Below are 12,929 nucleotides of genomic sequence, written 5' to 3' on the forward strand. Positions count from 1 at the left end.
AGAAGCAACTCGCAGCAGGCAGCATCAAGATGTGCCGGATTCTGACAAAGATTCTTTGCTTGGCCACACTTTAGTCAGGCTTCTGAACCTTCTCTTAGGCCCATCTGTGTACTTCCTTGCAAAATACACTTTTAGCAAGAACCCTGCTAAGTCAGTTTAGCCAGAACCCCCTACCCTTGATATCTGATCATCCTAGATATCTGATCAGGTCTCTTAATCCTCTACCATCTCCCAGATGATGTCTGATTACTCTGGCCTGTCTTCAACATCAATCTTATTGGGTTGATTTAGCCAGAATCCCCCTTACCCTTGATGTTTTCTCTTAATAATTATCCATCCAGTGCCCCCCACCCCCGTTGCTCCTTGGCTATAAATTCCCATTTGTCCATGCTCTATTCAGAGTTGAGCCCAATCTGTCTCCTCCACTGCAAAATCTCATTGTAGTGGCCCCTACACTTGTCTTTACGGTTCTAGGTAAAGTCTGCCTTACCATCTTTAACAAGTATCACTGCATTTCTTTTCTTTAACAAGTCCAGTTACCAGTGAGTCCAGGATTGTCCTTTAAAAACAGGGATAGTTTTGAGGCTGAGCTGTGGCCTAGAAACAGAGGTAGTCCTTGAAATTTAGGGGCACCTGCTAGCAGTTTAAGAAACCACACTTGTTTTTTCACCTCCGGAGGAGGCTTGGATGAGCTGGGGTGCTGGCTCTTGACCAAAGCAGTAACAATCTACTAGAATTTTTTAATGAAAACACTGCAAAGGAAGACGTTACCATGGGCTAAACAATAGTAATGTTTTAAAGATAAACAACTGAGGGCAAAAGACTCCTCTGAGAGCTCTCTGATTAAGCTACCACCCACCTGAGAACAAAATTTCGTGATGCTCTCTCCCCACCTTGCCATTAAGGTATCAGAATTAACTGTTACTGGAAGTTTTTTGGGTCTGGCATCTGATGGTGCTTCACAATGGTGAATGGACACATCATTCAAGAAACTCGTTGCACTGGGGCATCCTCTTATCCACAGGACTCCTGTCTCTCCATCACCAGCAGAGAGGCCACCGGCACATGGAGAAACAAGTATGGGCTTCGGTGGGACCCCCTGGGATCAAATCTATAAAATGGAGGGGGTTTTAAAAAAATAAATTTATTTATTTATTTTTGGCTGTGTTGGGTCTTCGTTGCTGTGCGCAGGCTTTCTCCAGTTGCGGCGAGCGGGGGCTACTCTTTGTTGCGGTGCGCAGGCTCCTTGTGGTGGTTTCTCTTGTTGTGGAGCAAGGGCTCTAGGCACGCAGGCTCAGTAGTTGTGGTTCGCGGGCTCTAGAGCACAGGCTCAGTAGTTGTGGCGCATGGGCTTAGTTGCTCCACGGCATGTGGGATCTTCCTGGACCAGGGCTCGAACCTGTGTCCCCTGCATTGTCAGGCAGATTCTTAACCACTGCACCACCAGGGAAATCCCTAAAATGGAGGTTTTAAATGCCTCTACCTCATAAAGTGAAATTGTGAGGAGCAAAGTGAACAACCCCATCTTGTACAGCTGTTGTGAGGGTCAGAAACAGTACCTATAGCATGCCTAGAACTTAAATTTTACTCGGTCAATAGCCTCCGTTATCACTGAATGAAATGATCAATATGAAGTGTGTCACTGAGCACATGGAAGGCACTACACAAGTGTTAACTTGTTCATTCCCTCACTCCTACCATAATCCTCTGTATTCCTTCATCACATGGCCACTAAAGAGATCTTTTTAAAACACAGATCAGGCCATTTCACATGCAGGTATAAGCCTCTCGTGGCACTTAAGGTAAAATAGAAAATCTATGTATGGCTGCCTGCCCCCAGGCACCTCTTCCCAGGCTTTGGTCCCCAGGCAGCACAAGGTTCCAGAATGGAGCCCGAGACTCTGTGTCAGTCCTAGGTGCTGCCCTTATGATCTGTGTAATCTTGGAAAATTGGCTGAATCTCTCTTCAATCTCCTGTTGCCTCATCTCTGAAGATAGAGAGGTACGGTCCTACTTACTTTCATTGGGTGGCTATGAGGATAAAGAAATAAGTTCATTCCCCAGTGAAAACAAGGCTGGCTATGCTCTCATTTTGTTGATTCAGGGCAGCGTGGATTAATACTCCTGGGATGTTAAAAGGGGGAAAGAGAAAAGGCAGAGGGGAGCATGCAAAATATATTTCTGTTTACGCTTCACCTATGACATCTATTTTCCTTAGAGACATTAATACAAAGAACTGCCTTGAAATAGGTTCTATCACCTCCCAGACTATTCTGTGAAGTTTAAAAAAAAAAAAAAAAAAAGGTCCCCAGCAAATGAACCAAAGGCTCTCACTTGCAGCCTTTGTCAGCAGGTCCACATTTGATGTTCAAAACATCTGTCAAGAAGCAATGGGCTGGTCTCCTGGTTCTTCAGCAATCCAGGTGCTGTTTTAACTTTTTTTTTTTTTTTTAATATCATAGAGGACAGTGGTATTTGTAGTTGGGCCAATTTTTCAGAAGATTCAATGAGCTTTTATAGGAGGCTTCTTGTTCAATAAGCATTAAACACACCTCAGAGGATCTAAGGAGCTCAGCCGCTCTCTTCAAAGTCCATGCTTTGACATCAGGATAACTAACAGCTCAGTGAGACTTTTTTGGCTTTCTACCGCAAGCTAATTATTACCGAGCTCTCTCTTTGCTTCTCCTTCCCTTACAAAGCTGGTAGCTCAGGCATCTGGGTAGAGGCTGCTTGTATGCTGAGGAACTTAACACTGCTGGCAGAGCAAGCCTTTTCCTATTATTTTCATTTCCAGAATGAACTCATTGTGTGAACTCACCTGTGTGGGCTTGATTCTAATACTGGCCCTGTAGCTTCTGATGCCAACGTTGGGACTGTCTAGAAACCTCTGATAGTATCAGACAAAAAAGAGTAAGTTAAAAAATTATATAGCTCTTTCAGGGCACTATGACATAGTATTATCATTATCCCTATTTTACAGTTGAGGACACGTTAAGTAACTTGTTCAAGGTTTCACAGCTAGTAAATGGCAGAGCCAGGATGCAAACCCAGGTAGTCTGGCTCTTAACCAGTAGACTCTCCTGTTCCTCTGTGATTGATACTGACAAAGATTCTTTGCTTGACCACACTTTAGTCAGGCTCCTGAACCTCCTCCTAGGCCTAACTGTGGACTTCTCTGTAAAATCTAGTTTTAGCAAGAACCCTGCTAAATCAGTTTAACCAGAACCCCCAAACCTCAATATCTGATCACTCTCCATATCTAATCAGGTTCCTCATTCTCCACCACCCCTCAGGTGATATCTGATTAACCTGGCCTGTCTTCAGCAAGAATCCTGTTAGAGGTCAGTTTAGCCAGAATCCTGCTTACCTCCGACGTTTCCTCACAGCAATTTTCCATCCACTGATCTCACTACTCAGTTTCTTGGCTATCAACTCCCAGGGGCTCATGTTGTATTCATTTGGAGTTGAACCCACTCTTTCCTCCACTGCAAAATCCCATTGCAGTGGTACCTCTACCTACCATGATGGTCTGGAATAAAGTCTGCCTTACCATCTTGGAGTGTCACTGAATTTTCTTTTAAACAATACTTCCTCACTTGAAGCTTGTTCAGGGTGTTCCTTTGGAGATGACACAGGTGGGAGTCACTGCTCTAACTTGCTTCGCATGCCTACAGGCTCAGGTTGACCTCCCAGGAAGGCGCACAAATCACATGAAGCCATGCCCTCACCCTTCCATTCCCATGCCTCCTCCCCAGGTTTGCAGCATTCCAGTCAAAGTCTCACTGTCCTCCCAAGATGCCATGCCTTCTGCTATTTTCTTCTGCCTGGAATGCCTGCCTCACTTCATCTGATTACTATCTCTTCTTCAAAACTCCACCCCTCCCCTGTCCTCATTCCCACAAAGCACTTATCACACAGCATCGCAATGTAGTTTCCCTTTCTTGAGGGACAGGACTTCTCTTTATATCTTGTATGCCCAGCACAGAGCCTGGGACACTGAAGATGAAATGAATGTAGTTTCCCAGATCCATGTATTCCACAAAGGAGGTTCCTTAGAATCCTTGCATGATTTCTCACTCAGTTTTTCTATTTTTTTAACAGGAGAAAAGCATACACATTTATTTAACACAAGTTTTACAGGACATGGAAGCCCTCATAAAGAATGAAGTCCCAAAGAAATGGCAAAACCTACTTGCTTTCACATTAGGTTGACAAAGAGAGGCAATTGTGGAAAAGTGACTAAAGTATACGAGGCTCACTCCTTTTTTTTTTTTTTAAGAAACAAAACCAGGTTAACTCAGTTGAACAGAGCTGTGAACCAGTCTAACAGCACTGGTTTAGGCAAAAGGAAAGCTCATTCAGGGTGGATTCTCTGGGTTTCACTATGTCAGAGACTGAAGCAGGGAATATTTATCTCTTGCCGCTTTTCTCTTTATTACCGTGGCCAGTGGCACATTCATTATGGGAACTCCATTCCTTATGTATACAATGTACCCCTTCCTTCTTTGGAGAAAACACGTTGTAGAAACCCAGTTAATATAATAAGTCCTCTGGCTTCAATAACTGTGTTCTGACACAACAAAAGTTTCTTGTGGGTCTTAGGGAAATGTTTAATTCATGTGTGCAAAGCTGTTTAGGCCATCTTATTTTCTTGGTTCCCAAACAAGTCTGGGAAAAGAGAGAGGAGGCACTTCTTGAAATGCAGGCAGAGTCCAGTGGTTCCAGATGGTGCAAATGAGGTAAGATGTTCATTCTCAGCCTGTGTGATTTTAAGCTCCAGCAATAAGTTTTAAATTTATAATCCATCTTGAAGTGGCAATTTTCGTAGAGACTAAACTATATAAAAAAGCCACCAATGTTTCAAGAAAAGCATGCATACTTTCCCCCATAGATGAAGTTGACATTGGATGCTCTTAGTTACCTAATAGCAAGCTGTACAGCCAAGTGATATGTGAGTCTTCAACTCTTATACCTTCTGGACAACAAGGGGACTCATGGACTTGCGTGGCTAGCAGAAGACCTGGGATCCATGACCAGGTGGATGGTAGGAACTTCAGCCTCTCGCAGGGTTAGTTTGTTTTCACACAGTTAACCAGTGTTTTCTGAATTAAACTGAACCTGTTTCAGGGAGGCACATGGCATGATTTTTTCCACTGGAGGGTGTGGGACACCTTCCCAGTACACAGCCTATTATGAGTAAATGAATATGTATCCTTAAAAAAAATGCCCTTCCCAGCCTAGACGATCCCAGTATGTCATCACCTGCAAAGTCTGAATTTAAAAATAGGGGTCTCGGGCTTCCCTGGTGGCACAGTGGTTAAGAATCCGCCTGCCAGTGCAGGGGACACTGGTTCAAGCCCTAGTCTGGGAAGATCCCACAGGCTGCAGAGCAGCTAAGCCTGTGTGCCACAATTACTGAGCCTGCGCTCTAGAGCCCGCAAGCCACAACTACTGAGCCCACGCGCCTAGAGCCCGTGCTCCGCAACAAGAGAAGCCACCGCGATAAGCCTGCGCACCGCAACGAAGAGTAGCCCCCGCTCACTGCAACTAGAGAAAGCCCTTGCGCGGCAACAAAGACCCAACGCAGACAAAAATAAAATAAATTTTTAAAAATATTAAACAAAAATAAAAATAGGGGTCTCCAAATACCTTGAGACTTCACTTTATCTGCTCCATCCTTCATTCTTGTGTCTCTTCACTTCTTATGAGTAGTATTTGCTTGGTGTGTTGGTTTGTCACTCAGATTCCATCTCAATTAGACTGTATCCTGAGAGTTAGAATCTAGTCTTAAATTTATCTCGCCAGAGGTCAGCTGCCAGCTGGTCTCCTATTATTTTGTAAATAAACATTTTATTGGCAACACAGCCAGGCCCAGTCTTTTACATATTACTGATTGCTGCCCTTCTGTGATAACCAGTTGGATAGTTGGGTAGGGACTGTATGGCTCAAAAGCCTAAAATATTCACTATCTGGCCCTTTACAATAAAAGCTTCCAGATCCCTGCTTGAAAGGAAATCTACTCACACATATATTCTCATAAATACTATTTATATCTAAGCCTTAGTAAGTACTGGCTGTTGCTTAATAAATACTGTTTATATCAAAGCTTTCGTTAAACCAGTAATGGAAAACCTTTGCCCCTGGAGGTGAGATCAAATGGTTGTCATTCCAGCTTCTGCATCAGGGGAGTAAGACAGCATTCTGGAAAGATGCTCAGGGAATTTCTTGGAGCAGGAGCCAAGGAGCTGTTCCATTCCTGTGCTGGAGGCTCCAGTCATTATAATTTGTGTATTAAAGAAAATGTGACCCGAATTTAAACTCATTGGCTGATAAGAATGGGCCAGGATTTTCGAGAGCCACAATTCTCAGGCACGGCCATAGCCATTTCCCCTGCTATTTCCCTGGTGGTGTGATATAAATACAGCTTACAGACCCTAACGTTAACAGGGCCTAAGCACTGATATTCTGCACATGGCACGAGTGTGTCCCTCAGGATGTAAATTAAGGGTAGGATTCTGTTAGTGCCTACACTATCCGCCTCTGAAAATGCCTTGAGATTATGTCTATTGTGCCTTCTCTCTCTCTTTAATTAATTTATTTTATTTTTTATTTTTGGCTGCATTGCGTCTTCGTTGCTGTGCGCGGGCTTTCTCTAGTTGCAGCGAGCAGGGGGCTACTCTTCTTTGCAGTGTGCAGGCTTCTCATTGCGGTGGTTTCTCTTGTTGCGGAGCACAGGCTCTAGGTGCATGGGCTTCAGTAGTTGTGGCACATGGGCTCAGTAGTTGTAGTTTGCGGGCTCTAGAGCACAGGCTTAGTAGTTGTGGCGCACTGGCTTAGTTGCTCCGTGGCATGTGGGATCTTCCTGGACCAGGGCTCAAACCCATGTTCCCTACATTGGCAGGTGGATTCTTAACCACTGTGCCACCAGAGAAGTCCTTCTTTTTTCTGTTTTAAAGCAAATTCCAGACATTATGTCATTTCATCCCTACATAATTCCACACACTTTTGATAAAAGAACATTTTCTTACGTAACTAAATGCCATTGTTACTGCTAACAAAATTATCAACAATTTCTTTTTTTTTTTTTTTTTTTTTTTTTTGCGGTGTGTGGGCCTCTCACTGTTGTGGCCTCTCCCGTTGTAGAGCACAGGCTCCGGACGCACAGGCTCAGTGGCCATGGCTCACGGGCCCAGCCACGCCGCGGTATGTGGCATCTTCCCGGACCGGGGCATGAACCCGTGTCCCCTGCATCGGCAGGAGGACTCTCAACCACTGCGCCACCAGGGAAGCCCTCAACAATTTCTTGATACCATCACATAACCATTATATATTCAAATTTCCCTGATTAATGTGACATCTGATCCTCATCATCACATAAAGAGATATTCTTCCTGTTAAAATAGCTATAAAGTAGTTTTACATCAGCAGAGGCTTTGATGGCAGAGGTTTTTTTCCTAATTGTTATGCAAGATTATGCATAAGCACAGATATTAGTCTTAGGTCGCAGTTTTGCTGTGTCTCTACCACTAATTTATGTATCCTTAGGGCACTCACTCAACTCTCCCCCACTTCCAACATGTATTCTCCTTTGTCCTAATAAATGTATAAAATAAGCTCTTGACCTGCTGGATTTATAAAGGCTTTCAAAACTTGAAAACTGTTCTTCCTGTGTATTTTCCATAGTCATCTTCTGCTTTACTCTCCTGGTTCTGTGCTAGGTGGGGAGGCTGAGGACCACTGCAGGGTTTGGGGGAAGGACCACACACCAGGTAAAGGTGGTGCTGAGCTGCAGGAACAGGGAGCAGAGCTGGGGAGGAGAGGGGGAGGGAGACTACCAGAGGGAAGGCTGGAGGAGCACAGAGCAGAATCCATCCTACTTCCTTCTTCTGGAAGGAAGGAAGGAAGGAAGGAAGGAAAGAAGGAAGGGAGGGAGGGAGGGAGGGAGAGAAGGAGGGAAGGGAGAGAGAGAGAGGAAGGAAGGGAAGGAAGAAAGAAAATACAAAACAAAACAAAAATAACGTGTGTTTGCCTTGAAAATGTAAAGAAAGCTCAGTGAATCACTTTCTCTTAGTATCAGGATCTAATCATTGTTAGCCATTTGGTTTTGATCCCAACTCTTAAAATGTATATACATTTTAATAAAATTTGGATTGTACACAATATCTTGTTGTTTAATTTGTTTTATCCTTCTACTTTATATTGTATTAGGAACATTTCCACCTTCGTTAACTATGTTTCCAAAACAAAGTGTATAATAATTGCATAGAATCCTAACTTACAGGTATAACATACATTTAGACAGCTTATAATTTATCACCATTATTTAAAAAAATGTTACCATGAACATCCTTGTACCTAAATCTTTGAACATATCTCTGGTTATTTCTTTGCAGTAAATTCATCAAAGTAGAAATACTACGTGGAAAGGTCAGAACATGCTCCAAACTGCCCCCAGAAAGTTTGTTCCAATTATACAGTAACTGAAAGTGAATGAATGAGCCCATTTCCCCATACCTTGCCTTTATATTGTTATTATTTTTTCCTTTTAATCTGACAACTTAAAACACAAATATAGCATCATCGTTTCCATTCTGTTTTGTTCATGTCCCTTGAATCTTTGATCATTTTATCACTTTATGTCAAAAGAATGGGTAGTTGTTCTGCTTTCTAACTCCTGTTTAACTGCTGGGGATTTGGTGAAGGAAAATTGTAGAAATTTCCAGACCTGTGCTACACCTTCAAAAAGCAGCTAGGCTATGTGAATGGAATGCTGAGGGTTGCAAATTATTTTCCTAGATTATTTGCAAGGCTGAGCTAGCACCCAAAACAGCCAGACTGCAAAAATCTTACTAGTTATTGAATACCAAGAGCAGTATATATTTTCAAACGTCCTACAACTAGTATATGCATACATGTATTGTTACCTTTTCGTCTAAAACCTGGTTTACGGCATGAGTTTTGGATTTGCTGTCTAATCTGGATCAACTTTCCATACCTTCCTCCATAGACGTAAGTATCAATCACTAAGTAGTTTATGAACTTCGTGCAATTGCATGTAAAATACAGTATATATGTACAACTGTGAACACTTTTCTTGGGAGAGAGTCCAAAGCTTTCATCATGTTCTCAAAGGAGCCTAAGAAGAGATTAAGACTCTTCAATATGGAGAAAATTCTAAGGGGCTGTAATGGCAGTGTCTACAGGGGAAGGCAGGTAATGCAAATGAGTGAAGTAGATGAGGTATTAGGCAATAGGGAGTCGTGGGGACTGTGGCATCCTCAAATGCATTTGCTCCAAGTAAACAGAGTAGCTGTTTCTCAGCTCCAAACCACTGTTGGTGTGTGGGAACATGGCTCCAATGTTTCCTGATCTTATTTTTTTTTTCAGAGGAAGCCAGAAATCTGGATGCTTACATGAAGTCTTCCAAATTTTAAATGCTTACAATCACTTCTACAAATAAACAAACATTATATGGTACAAATGACTGGTCTGCTGATTTGGCCCTCTGGCTGCAGGGCCTAAAAGGAGCCAGTCATTTCAAAACATAATTATACTCTCTTTAGGTTTGTAATAGGCCAAGAACACCAACACCCAAGGGACTCTAGTCTGACTGGAGTTTGGCACTTCAAAAGGTCAATGGCCAAATCCACAGCTCAAGCAATGCATTGCTGAATGCAGAAGATCCTGACACCCACCCTCCCTTAACCCAGCCAATGTCCAGTACTCTACATAGATCAGTCCTAGGTTTCTTTAGTGGCAGTAGAGAAAAATGTTCTAGAAGAGGCCATGTCGAGAACCCTAATTGCCTGGTTGTATAAAACCATGATTTTCAAGCTGGCAACACTAGTGATTGCCACATTTTACCTACTGCCAGAATGAAGATAAGGACAAGAAACTATGGAATGCAGAGAGAAGCTTACCATACCCAGACAAATGACATTTTTGTAAGCCAAATTAATCTCTATCTACATAAAGGCGCTTGTTCTTTAAAGAGACCCTGCAATATAATGATCTATAAGGAAACAATCATTTCCAAATTCAACGGCATCACAAGTTCAGATTTAAGAAAACCAGGTTTTTAAAATACGGTGCCAAGCCATCATTAAACCTTTCCCACAGCATGTGACTGCTGGTCCCCTGGGCAGATTTCCAAGGCAAGTATGTACCAAGTTCTGAGTTCTGTGGAGGAGTGGCTGTGAGTGAGAAGAGGGGACAGAGGACTCTGCAGGCTGCCGCCAACAGGGTGGGGGGCAGGACGGATGCAGCTGAGAAACACATGAGTCAACTACTGAAAACACGATCAAGACTGACAACTACGTTTTCCCTGAGGACACTGGCTGACATCTCATTGACCAAATATGCCTTTTTTGTTTCCTTCCTCATAAGACATTATATGGCTGGTCAAATGAAGAGCTGAGCTGCGGTGGACAGTGCTACAGACAGAGCAATGCCACTTTGTGAAGAATGAGATATTTCACTCAAGCAAATACACACTTTCCAAGTGAGGGGTGTTTTGTGTGTGTGTGTGAGATGCATCAAATGCATTTTGACTGTTTCCATAATAAGAAAAGAACAACTCAGGTGATGGGATGGCTCCTTAAATAATCATGGAGAATGTCAGTTTTCTCAAGGTACCTGTAATCATGCTGGATACAATTAATGGTAAAATGATGAGTTTCAGCATTCTCATTAGAATTTCTCCAGGAAAGGAAAAGTAGAATTTCTCCAGGTTAGAGAGCTTGCTGTGTTCTCGAACCAAAACGCCTATGGCAATCCCTAAGAAAAACAAGAATTGGAAAGAAGAAAGGAACAACATTGAGTTCTCCTGTATAAATTTCTATGGAAAAATACCACCCCCAGTGCAAATTTTAGTGGCAGGAAAAACAATTTTGATGATCTCCCATGAGTCTGTAAATGTTAGACTTAAAAAACAAATCACATTTTAAAAGGTAAAGAGTACAAGTACACGTTATTCAGCAAATCTGGAAAAAGTATAGTTCGTGTGAAAGCTTTTGTTTTATTTTCTTCCCCTTCAATTATATTTATTATCATGACAAAACATCTAAGAATACTGTGAGAAGGAAAAAAAAAGTTCATCTTAGTCAACCCAATATAACTATTGTTTTTACACACCACTTTTATTCTACCTATAGATATTTTACATATTTTATAGTTTACATATCAGTTTGTATTTTTCTCATATTCTTTTAATAATAATTGTAGTAATACTCTTCTCTTTTTTAATTGAAGTATAGTTGATTTACAATGTTGTGTTAGTTTCAGGTGTACAGCACAGTGATTCAGTTATACATACATATATATATATATATATATATATATATATATATATATATATATTCTTTTTCAGATTCTTTTCCCTTATAGATTATTACAAGACATTGAGTATGGTTCCCTGTGCTATACCGTAGGTCATTGTTGGTTATCTATTTTATATATAGCAAGGAAATGTTCCATATCAAGAAACATACATTCTCTGAAAGCTTGCCTTAATGTTAATATGAACTTCTTCACTTGTTATGACTTTGACAACTAAAAATCACAAATTCTATCAATAAATATTTCTTCTTTATCCTCTTCCAAATGGTTCTAATAACGTCTAATTGGCTTACTCCCCCCCATCCCCAGGAACCCTCACTCCCTACTACCTTTTATTAACCAAGAAAGAAAATGGGTTGGGATGACTCACACATCTCTTTTTTCTTCATCAACGTCTGATGGATGACATGCTAATTGGGAGTAAAATGACTAGAGGGCAGGAAGATTCAAGGAGGATATCACTGGATATGTTAATTCACAAATTCAAATAATTAGTATGTGAAAATTTAGTTATTTGGGTCCAGTTAAGAATGCTAGGGCAAATGAAAAGAGATGTGAATTATAATCAATACTAGAGTTTTCATTTAAATTCTGGTATACTTCTCATGCTCACTAGTAGACCAAATAGATGAACCACATAAGATACATTTGTGTAGTAACCTTACCTTTAGCTTACTTTTATTTTCCTGCATTAGCAGGTGGATTCTTAACCACTGCGCCACCAGGGAAGCCTTGGATATGGGTTTTTATGGGAGACATAAAAGAGTCACCACGAGGAATCATTTAAAAGCAATCAAAGGTGACAAGCACAATGAATAGGTTACTATATTTAGTAATGAAAGCTTTCTATCAAGCTTGTTCTTGAAGTTAAGTATCACAAATTATATTCTGATATTTGTTTTTTTTTTTTACTGAAAAGGAGAATATAAGTGCCAACCAAAACCTGGAAAAGCAGTTGGGAGATTCACCCTGGGCCAGAGATGTCATCCTGGGACTCTCAAGAACAAGTAGCTGGTGAATGACCTCAGCCAGGAGTTATGCTTGTGAATGGGTATGCTTTATCTTGGTCTCAAACACATTTGGGAAAATGAGATGCAAGATAAGAAAAAAAATCACTGGAAGATTTGCCAGGTTCCAAGATGAGGTCAGGATTTCACAGGGCACAGTCCTTCCCTACCCTTTTCCAGAGTCAGAACCTTGGAGTGGATTAAGAGGCATGGAGAGGGCTCCATAGCCAAAGGCTGCTGGGAATAAGTGCCTGCCGGGAATAAGTGCCTGCCTGGAGGTGCACAGATCAGACGCACATGGTAGGGCCACTCCCAGAACTAGGGAAGATGAAGATCAAGAACCTCCCTGAATGGTATAGCTCTACGGAGGTCTTCAGCAGGGCCAACAAGTAAGCCCAAAGGTAAAATTGTTACGTAGACCTCTGTAGCCCCCTTAATTACCAGGAATTCATTCTTGGCTGCCTTCCCCCACACAGGCAGGAAGATCCCAAGCAGGTACTGACACAGCTTGGGAAGAATGTGGTGTTAGAAGAGTAGGCTCTGAGTTCTGCTTCCACCACTTACAAGGTGCATAACTTGGGCCAT

General features: G+C 41.8%; 1 protein-coding gene across 1 annotated transcript in view; it reads right to left on the reverse strand.

The window, feature by feature from the left end:
- Positions 1–12,929, reverse strand: part of SLC1A1 (solute carrier family 1 member 1) — a 72,277-nt gene that overhangs the window by 28,220 nt on the left and 31,128 nt on the right. The window contains exon 2 of the mRNA XM_082620674.1: positions 10,636–10,776. Within this exon, the coding sequence (XP_082476800.1) occupies positions 10,636–10,776 (141 nt within the window). The remainder of the gene's footprint in view (positions 1–10,635; positions 10,777–12,929) is intronic.

Source organism: Mesoplodon mirus (assembly GCF_964341445.2).
Source record: "Mesoplodon mirus genome assembly, chromosome: 1".
In the NCBI taxonomy this organism is placed as follows: Eukaryota; Metazoa; Chordata; class Mammalia; order Artiodactyla; family Ziphiidae; genus Mesoplodon; species Mesoplodon mirus.